This window comes from Xenopus tropicalis, chromosome 9 (assembly GCF_000004195.4).
Source record: "Xenopus tropicalis strain Nigerian chromosome 9, UCB_Xtro_10.0, whole genome shotgun sequence".
Taxonomy (NCBI): Eukaryota; Metazoa; Chordata; class Amphibia; order Anura; family Pipidae; genus Xenopus; species Xenopus tropicalis.
The window spans coordinates 47,306,962-47,331,142 of NC_030685.2; the positions used below are offsets into that span (position 1 = coordinate 47,306,962).

General features: G+C 39.0%; 1 protein-coding gene across 1 annotated transcript in view; it reads left to right on the plus strand.

The window, feature by feature from the left end:
* Nucleotides 1–2,853: 2,853 nt before the first annotated feature.
* The window catches only part of mstn.2 (myostatin, gene 2), a 31,262-nt gene continuing 9,934 nt past the window's right edge, over nucleotides 2,854–24,181 (plus strand). The window contains exons 1-2 of the mRNA XM_002931496.5: nucleotides 2,854–3,338; nucleotides 10,135–10,499. Of these exons, the coding sequence (XP_002931542.1) occupies nucleotides 2,975–3,338; nucleotides 10,135–10,499 (729 nt within the window). The 5' untranslated portion in view covers nucleotides 2,854–2,974. The remainder of the gene's footprint in view (nucleotides 3,339–10,134; nucleotides 10,500–24,181) is intronic.

The window sequence follows — 24,181 nt, forward strand, 5'->3', positions numbered from 1 at the left end:
TGCTCCGTTCAAAGTTTAAAAATTTCCCTCTTTATTTGTACATCTGTTAAACAGCGTCTGAGCTGTCATAGCAAAACACTTCCTCAGAGACCTTAATAGACCCCACAACATCAAAAGATTTATACCCCAAGAGCCTCCCATAAAATTATTGTATTCAAAATCCACTCTAAAAGTACATAACTGATCCCCAGAAGTATGACAAAATTTGGAGGAACTGGATAGAAGCTACTAATTAAATTGACACCCCCCCCCCCCCGCCTCTTACAGGCCAGGGGACATTCCCAGCACCGGATTTGTGTTCCGGGCGCCCCGAGGCTGCCCCCCCGAGTGCACATGCGCGAACGTGCAGAGAGCGCAAGCACACATGCGCATAGCATACATTTAAACTCCCATATGGAGCAGTGGTGAGAGGTCCCCATTGCTCCGTATGGGAGCAAAATTCAAACATTTAGTTGCGGCAGGGCAGCATGCCGCCCCTAAATTTCTGGTGCCCTAGGCCCAGGCCTTGTGGCCTCTCCAAAAATCCAGGGCCTGGACATTCCACCCAACAGGATTTCCAACCCAAAACAGGTCAAATGCTAATGTTAGTGTATAAACCTAATCCAGGACAACATGATGTAGAACCACATGATGTTTATTAGTTTTATATGTTTGTGTGTTTTTATGCCTAAAAATGCAAAATAAAAACCTTTTTTAAAAAAAAAAGTACATCACTGATTTATATAAAGACACTTCTGATTAACAATTACAATGTTCCCAAAAAACAAATTGAGATATATGTTTTAAAACATATCCATTTATCTTCTGCACGCAGTAATTTAAATTATAAATTTCCTCCCATGGGCCCCAAGGTCACTTTCTCTATTCCCTGGTCAACATCAGATTTACTTTCCCAAAGAGCAGTGTATCTCAACAACCTTCTTATTTTGAAGGAATATATGACAGTGGAACAGTGCAATTGCTTTTCTCCACTGAATATACAATAACTGAACACTCTTCATTTTACTGACAACTACCACAGCTGCTAAAAAAGATTTTGGAATGTAGACATATAAATCATACTTTGAGAGATTGAAAAATTGCCCCGGTGGGCTCTGAGGTGTGCATGAAATGTTACATGCCGTGTAAATCACAATCTTACCATTTTCAATATGTGTTCAACAAAAGAGCCGTTAAATGGCTTTAAATGGCTATAAGTATTTATTCTTTTTTGAGCCAACCTTACATTCAACAGAAAAACCTCTTAGCACCTTTTATCTGCATTATTTTATTTCTTTAAAGTTTATTCTATGCAAAATACATTTTCTTGCTGTTAATGTTAATGAAATGTTTTCATTAATTTGCAGAATGTGTGACATACATCTCACATAACCTATGCTGCACAAAAAGGGAACAATATAGTTATTAAATAAATAAATATACCATATGACTTGTGTACAGATATTTTATTTTAACATAGAAGATATATACGCAGAATGAATTCAAGAACACATGTTTTAATTGATGACCTTATTGAATTTATAATTGTGTGAAGTGCATCTTTACATGCAATAGTTTTATAATTACATTTATTACATTTCCCTGCATTCCCCTTTGTCAAATATGATGGCTTCCCATTTATACAATCAAAATTAAATTCTACAATAAATAAAAGGATCCTCAGTCGTAGTAATTTATTTGAAGAGTTACTGACCCAATTTCTGAGTGGCGTTGTTAAGCTTTACTAATACAGTTATGTAACTACCTTGGCCCAACAGCTGACCCAACCAAAAGTGACTCATATATGGATAGTACCAAAACTACCTTATTGGATAGTTTTTCAAGACAGTTAGGTTATATTAAAGGAGAAGGAAAGGCTAAGTCACTTGCGGGTGCCAAAATGTTAGGCACCCCCCAGTGACTTTAATCGCTCACCCCGGGCTTACCCCGGACTGGTGTACCTGCAGCGGGTGTTTCCTCTTTCTTCTGTCTTCGGAATCCCTGGGCCCTGGGTAAACTCCTCCCAACATAAACATAACAGTCAGTTCATAAACAGTTCATCAAATATGGATATGAATTGTCCCTGCTTCAGGGCTCTCACATTGCAGGGTAACTTTCACACTGGAAACTTTTTCCCGGGGTTTCTCACCATCCCCAATGGCTTTCACACATTCTCGGTGACTATCACACTCGTGAACACTCTGGGCTTCTCACTCAGCCCTGCTGTCTCTCCCCTCCTGGGATACCAGCTCACCAGCTTCTGGCACACTTTGGCTTCTCACCAAGCCTCAATGTTCTGGCACTCAAACACATTGAAAACATATTTTATTTTGTACAGTCTATTTTACCCAGTTTTATTTTTACACTGAACTTTTCCTTTAAGGACAATTCAGCACAAATAAAAATTCACAATTATGCTTAAATATACAAATCTTGTCCAGTTTATAAATATAAACAATCGCACGGCGAATATGTAGACTGTGAAAATCATTCTGCGCTGCGCAAAGTTTGTAAATGAGCTGACTATTATATATGTATACTACAAAGATAAATGTGACATTCTATCCTTACATGCTAGAGCAGTTTTTATTAACTATAATATCTTCCCAATTAGCATTACTACAAAGCAATACAACCCACTTTAGAACTGACCATTCTCTTAAAAAATATCTTGATGTTGGACTTTAGAAAGATGAACTAACACTGGCATCTAACAAAACTTACGCTCCTTATGACAGCAAATGTCTTCACTTTTCCAGCTTAATTCATTGTCTGTGTAGAAGCCAATCCGCAGTTTTGATGACACAAGCGTAACTTAAGTTGACCTATAAAAGTACATGTGGACTTTGCATGATTTATTAGTGTGACAGATCCCTCTCCTCCCCTTGACTTTAAACTTACATTAGGAGTCAGTTTGACTCCACATTAAGGCAACAAGAAAATAAGGGGGGAAAGAAATAAAAAAAACCTCAAGAGATTCTGACTACATAAGAACATGATAAAATTACGTGCATGGGGTTGTATTTACTTTTGTATGCTGGTAGTATTAAGCCCAGTGGATCTAACAGACAACAATCGAGCAACAGACAAAGATACATTGTGCAGTGCTTGTATCTGGAGACAGAACAGTAAATCTACAAGGCTTGAAGCTATAAAAACCCAGATCCTTAGCAAACTTCGACTGGAACAGGCACCTAATATTAGCAAGGATGCTATAAAACACCTTTTACCCAAAGCACCACCTTTACAAGATTTAATAGACAAATATGATGTTCAAAAAGATGAAAGCAGTGCTGGTCATTTGGAAGAGGATGATTATCATGTCTCTGCTGAAACTGTTATTATAATGCCTACCGAGTGTAAGTTGTGCATGTTTATATTTTATTTATACAGTATATTGGTTGCCATAAGCTAATTGAGAAAGTAACATGCATAATAAATCCATGTTTGTTTTGTTTATTATTATACTATTGCTTTAAAATTGCACTGGCTGCACCTCTTCAGCATTTACATGACAGTCGTTTGATTGCACTTTCAGGCAACTGCCATACAAGTGAATGGGGGGGGGGGTGATGTTTTCCTCCCACCCATGGAGCTTCTGTTAACCGCATGGACAACATTTTTAGAACTGCTTAGTGTGCCAATTGCCTTAAAACTGAGGTTTAATACTGGATGGAATGTACAGATGAATTTGGGAGTCTTCTAAAGTGAAAATTCATAGTTCCTTCTCTCCAAACTCATTTGGTAATTCATTCTTAAATTTCACAGTTTAAATGTAACATTTAAGTCCAATAATTGGTCTTGCCTGCTGTCATTAGAAGCTGATGTTTACAAGTGACCTGATTCACATTCCATATTAGTCTATTCATGCCTTCCTTAAATACTTCCTGGTATATTTTTTGCTGGTTGATAAACTTTTTAACTTATATTACTGAATTATTTTTTATTAAGTGAGCACTAATATGGTTCTATCTTAGAACATTAAAGGGGAGTTGTAAGAAAAATCACTGCACTGTATAAAATTGCGTTTTTGTGAATGTTTAGCAATGTCTTGCTTGAAGATGGCGTAATTCTGAGCGCAACTTTTTCATTAAGAAGTTCTATTACATTTACTGCGCATGTGTGCAAACTAAAACATTTCCAATCGCAAATCTTTTGTCACAATAAATGCAAAGGGACACTGTTTTTTTGGTTAGCAATACATAGTTACCTATTACATTCCCCCATATGTCTTTTCATTTGATTTAATGTCCTCTGAAACCTACATAACCCATTGCCCATTTTATCCCACAATTAATCTTAATTATATTATTACTTAGAACTGGGAGACTTTTACTACCTATTTTTAGTCACATGTACCAGTCTCTTATCAGTGCAAAGAATTATTGCATTTTAATATCTGCACTGATGCACATGGCTTATCAATGGCAATTTTTCATATTACAGGTATGGGACCCATTATCCAGAATGCTCGGGACCAAAGGTATTCCGGATAAGGGGTCTTTCGATATTTTGGATCTCCTTAACTTAAGTCTACTAAAAAATCAGTAAAACATTAATAAACCCAATAGGACTGTTTTGCATCCAATAAAGATTAATTATGTCTTAGTTGGGAACAAGTAAAAGGTACTGTTTTATTATTACAGAGAAAAAGGAAATTGATTTAAAAAATCTGAATTACTTGATTAAAATGGAATCTATGGGAGACAGGATTTCCATAATTCTGAACTTTCTGGAAAATGGGTTTCTGAATAAAGTATCCCATACATGTACTTGTACATTACTAGTCGTTTAAACTAACCAAATTCTTTTTTTGTTTGCTTTTTATAGCAGGTGATTCTTTTTATTCTGTATGACATTAGCCAGTTTACTCAGTTGTGTCCAATTTCATAAAAACAATTATGTTTTAATCTTACTTTGTTTTACATGTAGAAGCAAACAGGAAGGTTCAATTTTGTTTTTTTGTTGTTGTTGTGGTTGTGTTTATTAATTTTTATCTTCATGAGAGACTGCTTTGTACTTCATACATTTATTTAAGTTATATGTCAAATACTTAGGGGCACATTTACCAAAACATTTTTCAATTTTTAATTAAAAAAAAAACAAATAAACTAATTTCCACGAATGTCTGACATTTATTTAAAAATCTGAACTAAAAATTTTTTTTAGTGTGACAGACCCCTCTCCTCCCCTTGACTTTAAACTTTCATTAGGAGTCAGTTTGACTCCACATTAAGGCAACAAGAAAATAAGGGGGAAAAGAAACAAAAAAAACCTCAAGAGATTCAGACTGCATAAGATCATGATAAAATTACGTGCATGGGGTTGTATTTACTTTTGGTTGCTGGTAGTATTTAAGCCCAGTGGATCTAACAAACAACAATCGAGCAACAGACAAAGATACATTGTGCAGTGCTTGTATCTGGAGACAGAACAGTAAATCTACAAGGCTTGAAGCTATAAAAACCCAGATCCTTAGCAAACTTCGACTGGAACAGGCACCTAATATTAACAGGGATGCTATAAAACACCTTTTACCCAAAGCACCACCTTTACAAGATTTAATAGACAAATATGATGTTCAAAAAGATGAAAGCAGTGCTGGTCATTTGGAAGAGGATGATTATAATGTCTCTGCTGAAACTGTTATTATAATGCCTACCGAGTGTAAGTTGTGCATGTTTATGTTTCTATTTTAGTTATATATTGGACTATATTGCTCTTCATACATCTATTCAAGTTACTTGTCAAATACCTAAGGGCACATTTACTAACACATTTCTCAATTTTAAAAAATTTGAATAACCTCCATGATTGTCTGACATTTATTTAAAACTCTGAAGTCTTCGAATTGTCACACCAAAGTCTCTACTTTTGCGAACTGTCTCACAAAAAAAAGTGTCAAAAATCTGAATCTCTAACGTTTTGAAGCGAAAGTATCTGCCGGCGAAGGGAAGAGACACCTGCCATTGACTTTTACATGATCTCTGCAGGTTTTAGCTGGCGAATTGTCAGGTTCTGATTTTTAGCCACATAGTAAATCTCAAAATTTTGAGACTTTTTTTCTACTCTAAAACATTCGAATCGGAAAACCAAAAATCCAATTATTTGTAAATGGCACCCTTAGGGGCTGATTTACTAAGACACGATTTCGAATCCGAATTGGAAAAATTCCGATTGGAAACGAACATTTTGCGACTTTTTCGTATTTTTTTCGATTTTTTCGGCGTCATTACGATTTTTGCGTAAAAACGCGATTTTTTCGGCGTCTTTATGAAAGTTGCACAAAGTCGCGATTTTTTCGTAGCGTTAACACTTGTGCGCAAAGTCGCGCCTTTTTCGTAGCGTTAAAACTTAAAAGGCTACGAAAAAATCGCGACTTTGCGCAACTTTCGTAAAGACGCCGAAAAACTCGCGTTTTTACGCAAAAATCGTAAAGACGCTGAAAAACTCACGTTTTTACGCAAAAATCGTAAAGATGCCGAAAAAATCGCAAAATTACCGATCATTACGAAAAAAACGCAATCGGACGCATTCGGCCCGTTCGTGGGTTAGTAAATGTGCCCCTTAGTCTCTCAGTTGTGGGGGCAAGGAAAACTTGCATGAGTAAATTGTATCCCATATTCACACAGTGGTCTTTAAAGCTCAACATTTAAATACTGTCTTTAAAGAACTGTCTTATAACTGAACCTATAAATAAAATTTGGTATGGTACACTGTACCTATTGTTCCATACTCAATAAAACATTTTCTTACCAGTATTAAACAGTTTGATCCAGAAGGATAAGCTGGGGCAGATATTATTAAAAATGAACCTTTCAGAGTTCAAGAATAAAAAATTATATATGCTTCACTACAAGTAACCCTGTGGGCATAATACTTATTATATATACATAATATTAATACATATTATAAATACATAATAAAAATGATTTATGATTGGCAACAAGTTGTATGCAAAATACATATTCAGTTTCCTCTAAAATAAAGCTCATTTGTTCTTAAATTTACTGAAATGAAATAATAGAAAATGCTATCAAAGACTTCCAAAGATGCAGCTTAACTGAAAATAAAACTGTACATAGTTCTTTGATTAAGGTTAATCAGATCACACCCAAACTTTATTACTAACAAACGAATAAAGCTTTTGGTTTCTCGTTGGGTGCTGTTGCAATGACATGATCTGTCTGGTTATTGGTTTTTTTTGTTGTTATTCTACACCATTTTTAATTAATATTTATCTTATAATTATATGATCAACCCAATGGGCACTATAGAACCCTCCTGTTAAGGAAAACCTCTAGTTTCTTATTGTATAGATACAAACTATCATTCACATATTTAATATGCTATATTCTCTAATATTTCCCAAGATGTCATATTTTGTTCAAATTGTTTGTTCTGATATCTTGTATCCCTGAGAAATGTTTCATAGTCTGTTTATTTTTTCTCTGATTTCAAATACAAAATTTATTGAAATAAAAAAAACCTGTATTTAGTTTTTTCCCATACTTGTGGATAACACCTGAAATCTATTAACATTACACAATTTTGCTAAGGCTTGTTATGCATATTACTTGATATATTTATATAAATATATTTTTGCTTAAGAATTACAATTTGCTTATTAATCAGATAAAAATAACTGAATAATCTACTCCATTATTGCATCAAGAGTGACTTTTTTAAAGCTTTAAACATTGGCAAAATTTAGACTGACATTTAGAATGGAATTTAGCTGAAGCAATAGATTCAAAAAAGACTAAATGATTGATGGCACCAATGTATCTCTGAGAAACATTAAATGGGAAGTAGCCTTAAATCATGTCTTGTTGAGTAGTACGTAGTCTTAGAATGGGATGTAACTGTTATCTTGGCTGAGGATGCAGCTGCTTACATATAATACAAGCAGAAGTGATAATGCATAAGCAATCCAAAGCATCTAAAACATAGTGATCCAGTACCAAAATATGTTTCAGCAATGTTTCATTTACATAACTTAATGGTCATAACTCTTTTTATGATTTTCAAGTGGAGACAGACAGCCCCAGCTGCATTACTACAGTGTATGCTCAAGGCTTAAGCTCTACCTTAAACACATAATTAGTTGTGCTTCTTAGAAACAGGTAACTCGATGTACAAGCAAGAACTGGAAAACATCCAGTGCCCCACATCTTCTCAATTTCATTACCAGTTATAGACATGGGATAACATTTTTATCTGCAGTTATGACAGAAAGATAAATTGCAAATCTCATGTTATTTTAGCATTTATGTAGTAGAAAAGGCCACTATTAAAGTTTAAAATAATATTACTTTATAATGGCTAAAATCTAAAATGAAAATGTTTTTTGTATGTACTGCTTTTTAATGGTTAACTATAGCAATGAGCAGCAATGCTCACTCTATAAATTTATTTTGTTAATAATAAACTTTTATTTGGAGTGTGCAGTCTTTCTTGTGGTTCACATTTATACATACAGTAAGGTGCACATTTACCAAAATTTTTTTTTTTCTGACTTTAAAAGTCATACGAACCCAACATGCTATAAATTCAAATTAAACTTAATCATTGCTGTATTTATAAAATGTCACGATAATGCTTAAATTGTTTTTACAAAGATTTTGAGTAGGCACATTTACTAAGCATTTATGAGATAAAGTCAGATTTTTTCTTAATTCTAGATAATTTCGAGATTTACAAGTGGGTTTTCACCAGACCTCGATTATTTCGTTATTATCCCCAGAAAATTTTTGAAAAAAAAAACCTCCCATAAATTGTGATTTATTAATGTTTAGTTTTTTTTTGTAAAATAAAAATTTGACAGGTTTAATCTTTTGAGTATCATTGAGTCCTATAGACTCTTAGAATAGTAGAGGAATAGAATAGTCAGTGACAGCCTGTCCTTCAAGGACAAGTTAATTCCCACATTGTTTTTCACCCAGCTTCAAAGGGAAACTTAATCCCCTCATTGTTTTCAGTTTCACACCTTTCAAGGGGAAATTAGTTCCATCACTGTTTTCAGTTTTTCCCAGTTTCAACTGAAACTTAAACACATTATTGTTTTCCAAGAAGTAGTGCCAATGCTCCTAAAATGGCTGCTGGAGCAATTTCTGTTTGGAAAAAAATTAAAAGGATTCATAGAAACGAACATCTGTTTAAACTCAAACTTTTCAAGTTTTAACAATGCTTTCAACTCGAAAAATTCGGATTTTCAGCATGTGAACAGTTTAATTCGAATTTATACCATATCGAGTTCATACGACTTTCAAGGCCAGAAAAAAATGAATTTCAGTAAATGTGCCCCTAAGTCTTATAGAGTCACTGGATATTTTTTTTCCTGTGGATTAGCACCTCACTTAATAATCCTAATAATAACTATATTTTTTTGTGGATAATAAAACAATTACCTTATGGTCTCCATGCTATTAATGTATTTTGTAACACTTTTATTGAAAATGGAAATGCTGGCAAGAAAAGGAATACAGCAGGTGATCATAATTGTGAAATACACTGCATGCATTTAATAAGGAAATATTTAGTAATTATATATGTGTGTGTTTGTGCAGTGATATACAACTCCAGCATACTCCAATATATTATCACTGGTTAAAACATGATGGGAGCTGTACTTCATCAAAATCAGGGATATATTCTTTGCTTAGCTTTCTTGGTGCCAGCTGCCCACTTTTTGCAAAAGGATCACACTGTGAGTTTTCTGCCTGCTTTTCATACAAGTGTTTTTGTATTTTGTTTTTTTTTCTTTGTTCATGCTTTTGTTGCTGGAAGTACAATTGGTTAAGACCAGGGGCCAGGAGTTATGCAATATAAGGTCCAAACTTTCTACAATTCTAATTACCTATAGCAACCAATAATCAAGTAGTATATCCTTGTCATCCGAAGTAAACATCTTATTGGTTGCACCCTGAAAATCTTTGTTCCTAAATGGGCTGGGTATTACTACAGGAGCACTCTATTGTATCTCTAGGAACATCTGGGCAGCTGTGAGAGTTTTGTATAAGGTTGACATCCATATAAACACTGTATATAACAAGTGATTTTATATTAGATATACAACCTCTCAGTTTTAAGATAGGTGTACAGCTTTTTAATAACACCAATAACACCAATCTGTTTTTTTTTTTCATTTTACAGTTGGAATTTCCATTGATATGAAAGAAAAACCTATTTGTTGCTTTTTTAAATTCAGTTCTAAAGTTCAGTTGACAAAAATATCGAAAGCACAGCTCTGGATACATTTAAAACCTGTTCAAAAACCTACGACAGTTGTTGTGCAGATCTCGAGACTCATTAAGCCTTTGAAAGATGGTACAAGATACACTGGAATCCGCTCACTAAAACTTGAAATGAATCCAGGTTCTGGAACTTGGCAGAGCATAGATGTGAAAACTGTACTGCAAAATTGGCTGAGGCAACCCGAATCCAATCTAGGCATTGAAATAAGAGCATTTGATGGAAATGGGCAGGATCTTGCAGTAACCAGTAATGAAGATGGTCTGGTAGGTCTTACATGTAAATATTTGAGCTAAGTGAATTTATATATATTAATATGCAAGTGTTGAACTTACAAGGGGATTGAAAAAAATTCTTAGATTGAATTTATGAAGTATTTAGCAATGCTTAATTAAACAACTTTTGTTTTGACAGACTGCATCATCCATAAAATCATTTTTGAGGAACCTTCCATTAATTTCAGTTTAATAGAGCAAATACCATATTTGTACAAAAGCAACCCAGTATTTCACAAATCTCTGTTTTGTTTGTTTTGTCACAAAAAACAGCCAACCAAAAAATAAACATGAGCCATGAATATACTGTTATATCCTTATATCCTAAACAGCCCTTAGTGATATCATCATTTATAACTGGTGCTTAGTGATGCCATTCCTGTCACTTGATTCACTAAAATTGTGTATTATAATAAATAATGTATCCCCTATTGTAAAATATGAAGATAGTAGAAATCACCATGGAGTTCCATACCCTAAATAAAAGTAGTCTTGGAACTCCTCGATGACCTTATATATCCTTATATTTTACAATAGGGGGTACTTTATTCACTAAAAGCCATATGTCTGTTTGTCTAAGTAATTAGTGTGTTTTCTGACCAGATATATGGATATAAGTAATGATACCATATTCAGTTTATTCATAGAACCACATATGTGCAGTTGCTCTTGTTTCTCAGGTTTAGGAAAATTCAATTCAGCTTAAAGGCGACAGCGATTTGCATGTATATCAATGCATGGAGGTTTGCAGCTTGTTTTCTTATTAATTCATGATAGGGTCATCTTAAATTTGACTCTCTGTGGGATTGCACATATTTGCATGATTTGCCATTTGAGCGTTCACCGAAAATGTATAGTACTGAATAAACTGAATATTATTTTACAGTAAAATTTTCTAACCATACATCTGGAATTCTGTTATAGTGATTTTTGTTTGTCAAAGACCCAAACACAGCCACACTTAGGCAGATTAATCCAATATAAGTAAATGCAAGATACAATCACAGTCCTTTGTATAATCCCTTTGTCTCTCAGAAGCACCCCAGTCCCAAGTCTTTAGGGCATCAGATAGCTGGTCCTCGCTACTAGGAAATCTGCCTCTTGTGAATAAATATCCTAAGAGTAACTGCGCAGCACACAGTGCTTGTCCTAAACACACTTTTACAAGTAGTATAAGTTCCACATCACAACTGCCATTACTCATCTCTTCCCCGGAACAGATTGGCTATTTGGTAGCCCCATGTGGACTGTTATTTCCAAGTCAGAAATTGAAAAATGGGCACCTACTTGGGGATGACTGCCCTAAAACATGTGAAGGTGCCCGATCTAGCATTTTTGGGATTGGAGAACTATCAGTTGTTCTATCCTCTCACCCTGTACCTCATTTACTCAATACATTATCATTTTCCATTGAAAAATGGGAAAATATTTAATCCACCCCTGGTTCCTGGGGTACCCCATTCACATCCTTTATTTGCTCCTGAAAGTGAAAAAGACTAAAGGCTCAGGACACATTGGGGGTATGGACAATGGAGGCACCTCTTCCTCCTCTGGCCCTTGTATGGGGCACATAGGAGGAATGGACAATCGAGGCAAATATTCCCACACAAGTCCCAAAAGACAGGAACATAACATCCCAATATAACAGTAGGCAGTAAATTTTTTTAGTAGCCGCACTGGTGAGGCATGCAGAAAATGATCAAGGGCCACTCTTTTAACAATCAGTGTAGATGTTGACTTCTCTGTTTGAAGCCACTTTCTGACAAGATTTATTAAGTCATGCATCTGAGACCTTACAGCAGGGATCCCCAACCTTTTATACCCATGAGCTACATTCAAGTGGAAAAAGTGTCAGGGAGCAACACAAGCATGGAAAAAGTTCCTGGGGTGTAAATAAGAGCTATAATTGGCTATTTGGTTGCCCAATATGGGGACTGGCAGCCTACAGAATGTTCTGTTTGGCTTTACACTGGGTTTTATGTAACCAAAATGTGCCTCCAAGCCAGAAATTCAATAATGAGCACCTACTTTGAGGCCCCTGGGAGCAACATCCAAGGGGTTGGAGAGCAACATGTTGCTCACAAACCACTGGTTGGGGATCACTGCCTTACAGGATTGCCAACACCAACTGACCAGGTGTTTACCTGCTGTGTTCTCATAGCCATGGTTACGCACAAATGGGCCAATATTTCTGCTTTAAACTTTAGGTACTGCTTTGCATCCTTGCTATTTAAATCAAAATAAGCCCTTTGGGACTCACCAGTCAGAAAAGGTACAATCAACCCGCCACTCTTTTGAATATAAGGAAAATCTATACATCATCTTCTGATGTCATCTTTTGTAGCAAGGCTTGCAGTCTTTTGTGTGCAGTCTTTTGTGTAGCAAGGCTTGCAGCGTTGTGACCTCTACATTGCCTCAATCCATTTCAGGAGGTTTGAGCAGCCTTAGCAAGTATTTGTTTAGTCTGCTGTTGATGAGCATTGGTTTGCTGCAGGCTGGTATTGGTTTGCTACTGCTGAGCATTAGCTTGTTGCTGCTGAATATTAGCCTACACAAGCTGTTTTATAATCTCTTCCATATTTGCAATGCTTTGGGGAATCACACCAAGGTGCTTCATAGAATATTCCTTTAAAGGAGAAGGAAAGACATTTTGGAATTTTACTGCTAATAGATTTGCCCATTAGTGCCACCTTGTACAATATATTTATTCTGCAAAAACCATTACTATACCTGAGTAAACAGCTTTAGAAGCTTTCTCTGTTTGCTTAAGATAGCAGCTGCCATTTTAGGTAGCTTCCTGCCTGCAGTCTCTAGCCGCTATAGCTGAGATCACACATTCCTAAGGGAGGGGGGAGGGAGTTCTTAGCATTCTAGTGGGAGGGGGAGCAGGAGAGGGGATAGAGGAGAGAAATGCTCAGACTCTGGCCTCGAGAATTAAGGATGTTTCTGAGAGAGAAAGTCAGGCATTGGATCATCATGTTTACAAAAAAGAGACAAGAAATCCTGTGTTTCTTTTGATAGAGGACTCAGTGCAGCATTACTGTAAGTGCTTATGGCTGTATTTACATAAACCTTTCGGATGAAGCTTACTTAGTTTTAACCTTTCCTTCTCCTTTAAGAAAACTGTCTCTTTAAGCATCTGAGCACCAATTGTGGAGGTTTAGCCCTTTAAGTAGAAGCGGCAGCTCCTTTCACAAAGATAAGAGAGAGGTACACTGGGTTCCGAACTGAAATTTGGCGTGTGAATTAATTAAACACAGCAGTTTTCACAAAAAAAAGTTTATACAACTGAGATCCCAATATACCAAATAAGTAGCAGTCTTGCTGAAAAAGAAACTGTCCTTCTCAGAGGACCCACACACAGTGACACTTGGGCAGATTAATCCAATATAAGTAAATGCAAGATGCGCTCACAGTCCTCTCTAAAATCCCTGTGCCCTTTCAAAAGCAGCAGCACCTTAGTCCCAAGTCTTTAGGGCATCAGATAGTAGCTGGTCCTTGCTACTAGGAAATCCACCTGGTAGCTGTGCAGCAAACAGTGCTTGTCCCAAACACACTTTTACAGGTTGCATAAGTTTCACACCACAGCTCTCATTGCTCACCTCTTCCCCAGAATAGAGCAGAGAGAATACTCTTGGAGCACACCTTTTAACTACAGGTGAGGCTAATCAGCCTTCACAGCTGAACAGACCCTCAATTTCACAGCCTTCTGTGCTGCTCATAGAGAATTCTGGGAGGGATATACCTATCTTCTATGATTTTCCCAACTATGCTACAGTGATTTTTATACAGAACTTTAAAATATAAACTTGGAAATGTTTTGTCTCTTTGCTGGGATGTAGGATCTTTCCAGAAAATATATTGCAAAGTATTTCTGTATAAAGATATTTACCTTTATGTGTCAGAAAAATAAATAAAGGGGTGTATTATACCCCTATCTCCAAATAGGCAGAAATAGCATAGGTACAATGTTAAACCACTCTCCAGACATATAGTGCAGATGGATAAATACAGACTGCCCATTCAAATACATCATATCACAATCCACTTCAGAAATGAGAATGTATTCACTTGTTGTCATTAATAAAGTTTGCGCAGAGAAAATTTTTCGCAAATGGTTGTTTTCCCCCTAAATGGTTCAATTTTTACTGCTGTGCCTGTCTTTCCTTTTTTGCGAATAGCAGTGAAATGCAAATAAAAAATATGCCATCTGCGTGTGTTTATTGTGAACGAATATAGCGCCTTTTGAGGACATTCACACTGAAAAAAAAAATTCAGTTATGTTTGCAGATTAAAATACAATGTCCAGCTTTATACATAGAAACACAGGCAGGGCAAATATGTTCACTGTGCGAAAAATTCTACTCTGCGCAAATTTTATAAATAACCCCCACTATCTTTTCTCAACTTCCCACTAAAAAGTATAAAGCAAGGGAGTGCCCAGAAGTGTAAAGTACTCCTTTATTTATGCAGAGAAAAAGTATTGCACTTACAGATTTTCCATGTAAAATAGGCACCCATTTGAAAACCTCTCCCCACTGTTCAGGTCTTTGTGGATAAGGTAGATGATAAATCAATAAGTCCTGCAAGAAATCTCACAAACTTTCCTCCTTGTTGTTAGGGCTGTATTTACAGTTTGTGCTGCCCTAGGCACCCTTGATTGATGACGCAACCCTACACCCCCACACCCCCTCAGGTTTGACATGTTTTTTTTGCTATGAACCTAAAGGGGCAGACGGCAGCAGAAAAAAAAAAACAACTACCAAAATGTTGCAATGTTTTGTTTTTTTTTGAAGCAGCCATAAATAGACAACAGTAGCATTCATAGGTTTTTTCACTATTTGCATTATTTTTATCCTATATTATACAGATCATTTCCCTCTGCTTTGTTAGTGTTGTTTAAAAGAAAAAAAGAAAGATACTTTAGAGACACTACTGCAGAAAAAGCAGAAAAAGCAAGTTTTGTTAGATTTTGCAGAAATGTTAACACTCATTTGTTGATTTTCAGCATCTCACATTTGAGAGAATGTGTATACTCTGACTTTATCAGTCTTTTGCTGTTTCTTCCTCTTTCACAGATCATATTCCTTCTTTAAAGATACAAGTATGGGATCCCTTATCCGGAAACCCATTATCCAGAAAGTTCAGAATTACGGAAAAGCTATCTCCCATAGACTCCATTATAAGCAAATACATTTTAAAAATGATTTCCTTTTTCTCTGTAATAATAAAACAGTACCTTGTACTTGATCCCAACTAAGATATAATTAATTCTTATTGGAGGAAAAACAATCCTATTGGGTTAATTCAATATTTAAATGATTTTATACTTATGGTATGGAGATCCAAATTACGGAAAGACCCCTTATCCAGAAAACCCCAGGTCCTGAGCATTCTGGATAACAGGTCCCATACCTGTATAGCATTGGTCTAAAGGTCTTAAACAAGTTTCTAGCTTCACAGCATTGAATAAGAGGGGATACCACTGATAAGAATCTGTTAGAGGAGATAACAAGTACAATGAATAACTGAAGAAATATCCTGAGGAGAGCACTGGACTTAAATGTATCAAAAAAATCTCTAGCTTCACTGGCATTAGTTAATATCAGTGAGGAGATATTACTGATAAAAATCTGTTTGAGGAGATACCAAGTATAGGTATAGGATCTGTTATCTGGAAACCCGTTATCCAGAAAGTTCCGAATTATGGAAAGGCCTTCTCCCATAGACTCCATTTTAAACAAATGATTCTAATTTTGAGAGATTATTCCCTTTTTCTCTGTAGTATTAAAACAGTACCTTGTACTTGATCCCAACTAAGATATAATTAATCCTTATTGGATAGAAAACAATCCTATTGGGTTTATTTAATGTTTAAATTATTTTTTAGTAAACTTAAAGCATGGAGATCCAAACTACGGAAAGATTCCTTATTCGGAAGACCTCAGATCCCGAGCATTCTGGAGATCCCATACCTGTACAATGAGTAGCAACAACATTATCAGGAGCATTGATAGGCCTCAAATTAGAAGAAATTAGATGATATTGCGGCAGCAGCAGGTATATTATTAGAAAGTAACAGACCCCAAATTAGAAGACATTGGGGCCGATTCACTAAAGTGTGAATTAACGTGCGCTATTTATAGCGTGCGGTAAAAATTTTATCGCATCTAAATTTTTGCGACTTATCGCACGATTCACTATTAGCGCACTTGCGCTAATTGACACGCAATACTGCATGCGATATTTTTGTCGTGGTAAATAACATGCGAGGTATTTTTCGCATGCACGCTAATTATCGCAAGTGCTAATTGTCGCGACATTACGCACGCGGCAATCGGCAGCATAAAACTGGCGACATTTATTAAACGGGAACAAATATAATATTGCAATTATTCTGGCAACAAAACATTAGATTGGCAGTTATCACACTCACCAGAAAATACGCTACGTACTAATTAACGCAAGTTTTACTATTCAGCAAAATGGGCTAAAGACAAAATTGTTGGCAGAATATTTGCAAACATTTAACCCATATAGCATATTGATGCTGTTACTGATAAATGTAAGAGTGTAGGGGAAACTACATGAAAGTATAGAATACCATATCCAGAAAGTTCCGAATTATGGAAAGGCCTTCTCCCATAGACTCCATGGTGACTAAATATTTACCGCTACAGTACTGCATATTATGGCGACTAAATATTTACCGCTATAGTAGCGAAATTACATACATGCCAAGACTTTAGTAAAATTTCGTACAAAACACATACTTGAATAAATAACACTGCTAAGTCCATATTTTATTGCCAAAAACTCATTTACTGTACTTTTCTATAATTTATCGCCTGCCTGAAGTAGGTGTTAATTTTCACATAGACCAATGCGATATTTAGCGCGCCTAAGTGTTTGCGAATCATGCGATTGTATTCTTTTCAGCGTGTAAATTAACGCATGCGGTCGCGCGAAAATTACCGCATGCGATATGGCAACTTAACGCACGCGATAATACTATAGCGAGTCACGCGCTAATTTTCGCGTCTATTTTAACGCAAAAAAGTGTGCGATAAAATTTATTGCACTTTAGTGAATCAGCCCTATTGAATGATATTTTGCAGGAGTAGCAACATTATACAGAGCCTTATCAGACCCCAAATTAGAAGAAATTAGATCATACTGTGGCAGTGGTAGCGGCAGCAGCAGCAGGTAGATTATTAGAAAACAACAGACCCCCAACTGCCAGTGGATAGGCATGTCCGCTTTTCAGTGACCACTCAACCTGCAGCACTGAAGACATGCTCTGACAGGACACTGGCAGGGGAGCAAGCCAGTACCTCCAGAGCGTATTGTACCTATTCTGGCCACTGGTCAAGCCTCGACATCTAAAAATGCATGGGGTCATCATCAGTGTGAATGGCGTCCTGCACAGTACATGTACTACATGTAGTCAGCCACCATATTCTCCATCCGCGGTTGGTGGCAACTTTGGCTGCTAACCTGGCCTGCTGCTGCCTGTTGAGGCTTGAAGAAGTTTCTCCACACATCCATTAGATTCCCACCACCTCTACCTGTGCTGCTGCTATACCCCTGTTCCTGCTAGATGTGTGAAGTAGTAGAAGCCTGAGAAGTATCAGACTGGGGAAGGCCTCCATCAGTTTGGAGCACAGAGCCCTCTTCAAATAACCTACCCTCCTCTCTCTCTGGCTGGGTAGGTAAGGTACTCCCCATCTTTTCCTTGTACCGTGGGTCAAGCATGGTAGCCACCCAGTAATCCTCCCAGTCTTTGATGGAGCAGATCTGGGAATCACTCGGGAGACATGTCTGCATATGGGCAGCTATGTAGATGAGGTGTCCTCTTCTTGACTGCCCTCAAGATGCAGCAGGTCATCTCCTGCCTCCTTCTTCTGCTCTGTGCCTTCCCAGCCATGGACAATAGCTGTTGTGGTTGGGTGGCATGGGCCCTGCTCCCCCTGCTCTGCAGGCACCCTCCCCTCCTTCATCCTCCTCATTAGGCATTTCCTCCTCATCATGCCTCTCCTGCCAGTCTGCATACGGGGCCTGCACTCCCTCTCCCCCCCGGGCCTCCTCAGGCATGTCACCCTCCAATGTGCCATCCAATGTGCGCTTGAGGAGGAAAACCAAGGGTATGACACTGACACATGCATTGTCCCTGCTAACAAAGCGTGTGGCCTGCTCAAAGGGGGAAAGTAATTGGCAGAGCTGCCTAATCTGCTACCACTGTTCTGTGCTAAAGTACAACAAATTTGCCCCCCCCCCGTACCCCTGGCACTGTGCTCCAGCAAGTAATTGCTGACCGCCCAGCGCTGCTCTACAAGGCACTCCACCATGTCCAGAGTCAAATTCCAGCGCATCTGCAGGTCACAGATCAGCCGGTGGTGTGGCAGATAGAGATGTAGCGAACCTCACAAAAAAAGTTTGCGAACTTCTGCCAAAAAGTGCGAACTTTTGCGAACTTTGCGAACCCCATAGACTTCAATGAGAAGGCAAACTTTAAAACCTAGAAAAGCCATTTCTGGCCAGAAAACTGATTTTAAAGTTGTTTAAAGGGTGCCACGACCTGGACAGTGGCATGCAGGAGGGGGATCAAGGGCAAAAATTTCTCTGAAAAATACGTTGTTGACACAGCGTTGCGTTTTGTGCTGTAAAGGGCAGAAATCACACTACATTTCTAAACTTGTGTAATAAACTTCTTTAAAATATCCGGCGTCTACATGCCAATCAAGTCGTGTAAAGGTTACAGCCGGTTCACACGCAAAGACAAAACGTCGCAGTAGTGGATACGGAATATATTATTGCTGGTGGAAAAACATCGCTCAGGTGATTTTATTGCAATGCAATGTCACTACTATGTGTAACGTGTTTGGTGCACTACTATGAATAACAGCAAGCAGCACTGGACACGTTAAAGAACAGTAAGTTAAATAAAAAAAAAAAAAATTAATATCTCTGGTTGGTGCTGGGGTTAAACTACTAGGAGCAGCACACCAGTCCCCAACACAGCTAGACTAATAGCACTCGGCTCTATAAATTACAGTAGCAAAGTAAAAAAACACAAATAAAAAAAAATTATGTGAATGTGTGGTTAGTGCTTAGTGCACTACTATGAGCAGCACACCTGTCTCCAACACACACAGACGGAGCTGCAGTACACAATGAAAAGAAGAGTAACAGTAATCAGAAAATAAAAGCAGTCCTTACAAGGACTATTGGGTTACAGCAGATGAGATCAGCAGGACAGCACACAGCAGCTACATACAGAGCAGTAGAAAGTAGATTACTAGTCAGCAAAGCTACCTAAACTGTCACTCAAATCCCTGCACAGCTCTCTCCCTATGCTAACTCATCAAGCACACACAGGCAGAATGTAAAATGGCTGCTGGGCTTCGGTTTATATATGGAAGGGAGTGGTCCGGGGGTGGTCCAGGAGGGAGAGCTGCCTGATTGGCTGCCATGTATCTGCTGGCTCTGGGGTGAGAGGTCAAAATTTGGCTCCAGCTAAGGCGAACCCAAAATTGCGAACATCGCTAAAAGTTTGCGAACTTGCGAACACCCGATTTTCGTGCGAATTAGTTCTCCGGCAAACAGTTCACTACATCTCTAGTGGCAGACTATGCTGACGCTGCATCCATGCCAAAGACGCGCTGGTGGACCTGCGGAAGTGGCCGCATACCCTACACACCTTCTCCAGCATGACACCCAACCCTGAGTAGCTCTTCAGGAACCGCTGAACCACAAGGTTGAGGACATTTGCAAAACAAGGCACATGGGTCAGTCGGCTTAAGTGGAGGGTGGCCAGCAGGTTGTGACCATTGTCGCATACCACATTCCCTGCTTGGAGCAGCGTTTGTGCTGCACTGAAGCATAGTCAAGGGACAAGGACACATTATCCACCACCTGCTGGTGGAGGGCAGGAACAGCCTTCCTGGCAAAATAATGGCAGCTGGGGATCTGCCAATTAGGGGCAGCACAAGCCATCAGCTGTCGGAAGGGGGCTGCGTCAACCTGCTGATAGGGCAGCAGCTACACAGCCAGAAGTTTTGCCAGGAAGGTATTGAGGCTCTGCACTTGGCTGTGGGAAAGAGGTGCATTACGGCCAACGCTAATTTTTACAGGGATTGGGGAGCTAGCACCTGTTCCCTGAGAAATGGGAGGAGGTGGACAGGAAGCACCACTGCCCCCTGGTGCCCTGCTCCCATGTCATCCTGTAATGATGTTTCATATGGGAACTTAACGCTGATGTTGCCATATGTGACCCTCTGCTGGCAGAGCTGACACACTGCTACCGACTGGTCCTGACCCTGGTACATGAAAAATGCCCACACTGTGAAGTTCGGGCCACCACATTGCCTGCTGTGGAGGGCTGGGGATCTGAAGGCTGATGGTCCCTGCCCGTACGCTCAGAGCTTTTGGACCCAGGTGAAGTGCTGTCTCATTGCCTACCCTCCCTAGCAGTGGTTGGTGGGGTCTTCTGCATCTGTGGGGCCGGCTCTTCAGCATCACCAACAACACACAGTTCCTGCTCTGAACTGCTGCTGTTATCCTCCTGAGCCGGCACCCAGGGTCTGTCCCTGTCATCCTCAAGATCCTCACCCAGATCAGACCCTGCATCATATGGGGCTCTTGGGTCTCATGGGGGAGCAGACAAGCAGAAGAGGGAAAGCAGTAAACTAAAATCCACAACTTCCACTAGCACTGATTCAGACAGCTAGCTCCAACAACACCTACTCTAGCTCAATAAAACAAGAAAAACACTCCTAAGCTCCTACTCTAACCACTACCAAAAACGCACTTAGTAATGGCCGCCTCTGCACTTCCTTATATAGACAGTGGGAGGGCTCCTGATCCAATTGGCTGATGTGGAAGGAAAGAGCAAGGCTAAAATGACATTTCTGTTTGTTGTTTGACACGAGGCGAATTTCCAACGCTGTTTCGCGAAACATTTCGCCCCTCGCCAAACTTCGCTGTGAATCTATGCATTCCGAATTTTTTCGCTCATCCACAATAATGGAAAATGAAGTTTATCTCTTTAAAAATGTGGTTTTGTACTTTGCCAGCCATAGATGTATAAATTGTTCACAAGTAGCGAAGATGTTTTGCCTTTACCTTGGTTCCCATATCATGAAATATGATCTGCAAGAAATGGATCGAATTCTGCAATAACTTTAAGCAACATATTGTGGTTTCCACTGTGTTGTGACCCAAATTGGTCTGTGGATGAATGCAGACAGATAATCTGCCCCTATGCTTTAAAAATCTAATAACAGTGCCCTGAATCCATTGCGTCAGCCCGGATGCAGGAACCCAAACCTAAATTTGGTGAATAACTGCTGAAGTATAAAGTTACATGCTGAATTCCGCTTCATGTGTCTGCACCCAGACTGATGCAATGGGTCCAGGTACAGCTTGCAGGCCCAGATAGGGGCAGCACGCCGCCCTGCTGCAGGCAAATTTTAAAATACGGAGCAATCAGGACCTCTCCCCACTGCATGGGAGTTCGCGCAGCGCACGTGGGGGGGGGATTGTTCGTGCATGTGCGTTCGCATGGCTGTGGGGGGGAGCGTTTGCGTGGCGGATAGGGGGGAGCTGAATGGGGATGGCCTCGGGGCACCCCCGACAGAAATCTCAGACAGACTGTAGGAGCAGTGCCAGCATTGTGTCACTGTAGGCTGCCTGTGTGTGCCATAATCTGCCTGCCCTATGCTGCCTGTGTGTGCCATACTCTGCCTGCCCTATGCTGCCTGTGTGTGCTATACTCGGCTCTATGCTGCCTATGTGCCATACTCTGCCTGCCCCATGCTGCCTGTGGTAGGTGAAACAGGCAGGGGTTTGTTCTGGAAGTTTGTTAGCATATGGAAATATGGTCATTATATGATGATCCCTAAGGTGTGTAATTATATTCTGGGGGTTGCTGTGCTATCCACAGGGGAGAAGGAAGGCATATGGATTTAAGGGTGTGTCTTAATATGACATAATATACTGTAATTCTTTCACATATGAATGATGGTTGATATCCCTGCAGTGAACACCAACTGTGTGGGTTTTTGCTTTGCTACCACCATTAATGTAGGCATGGTCTTGTAATAACATGGGTGTAGTTTGAAGTGGGTGCAGTTTAAAAAAGGTGGAGTGGTCAAAACTAGCTTCCATTAGCGTATGTCACTATGAATGCTAGAGAAATTCCTGCCCTCGGCACCACAGAAGGTGGACAGTACTGATATAGACCATATACAGGTAGTAGTCTTTTTGGATTTTATATTATTTTTAGCTGTAATTACTTCATAAGTGCCTGCTTGCTTTTGGTATATCCCTGTTATGTGTTATTTTAAAAAGCTTTCACTTCTGCTAAGGTGTTGCAGGAGGGTTGATGTAGCAACAGTAGCATGAAGGATAGGGTTAGGGCCTCTTTTTTGAGGCACAACATACAGTATTTGCTGACTTGGGGGGACCCTGTAGCTGTAATTTAAACTGTTTGAAGCATTTGGGCTTCATTTTATTTCATGTGGATCTTTCAGTGGGTGTAAATCCGGGTGGGGGTGTCACTGGGCAAGGACGTGACATAACAGGGGTGGGGCTATGGCAGGTAAAACAGCAATTGGCCAATCGCCTCATAAGTTTCAGGAATTGAGAAAACTGGGCAAGCAAGTTTTGACCCAGACAGCCCTTCCGAAAACCAAGCTGTCCGTGTCAGAATTGGACAGATGGCAACCCTAGCTCTCTTGCTATGTTAGCTACTTCACCAAGCTTAAACTAGTCAGTGGTTGACGCAGGATATGGTGCATAAAGGTTTAATCAAGATTAATGTGAACAAGGCATCTGGGCCAGATGGAATACACCCTCGGGTACTGAGAGAGCTAGGTTCAGTTTTACAGTGGCCTTTGTTTCTGATATTCTCAGACTTCCTTTCAGCTGGTATGGTACCTATGGATTGGAAAAAGGCGAATGTCATTCCTATATTTAAAAAGGGATTAAGATCTCAGCCTGGCAATTATAGGCCAGTAAGTTTGCCATCCATGGTGGTCAAGTCATTTTAAGGCTTTTTAAGGGATCACATACAAAATTATGTACTGGAGAATGCCATTATGAGCAGTAATCAGCATGGCTTTATGAAGGATAGGTCATGTCAGACAAATTTAATTTCTTTTTATGATGAGGTAAGTAAGAAACTGGACAGTGTGGGTGCAGTAGATGGGACCTATTTGGATTTTGCCAAAGCATTTGATTCTGTGTCCCACAATTCACTGCTTTCTAAACTAAGGTCGTTTGGATTTTTGCACATGCATAGGAAACTGGCTACAGGATTGGGTACAGAGGGTGGTTGTTAAAGGTACAGTCTCTACTTGGAGTAAGGTTCTTTGCAGTGTCCAACAGGGTTCTGTCCTGGGTCCACTTTTGTTTTGTTTTGTTTGTTTTGTAACTTGTTCATTAACAACTTAGGGGAGGGTATTATGATATAATGCATCAGTGTTTGCAGATGACACAAAACTCTGAAGACCAGTCAATTCTATCCATGATGTGGCATCCTTGCAGCAGGATCTTGACAAACTGGCAATCTGGGTGGCTAAATGGCAGATGAAATTTAATGTGGATAAATGTAAGGTCATGCACCTGGGATGTAAAAATATGCAAGCCACTTATACCCTTAATGGGACTGC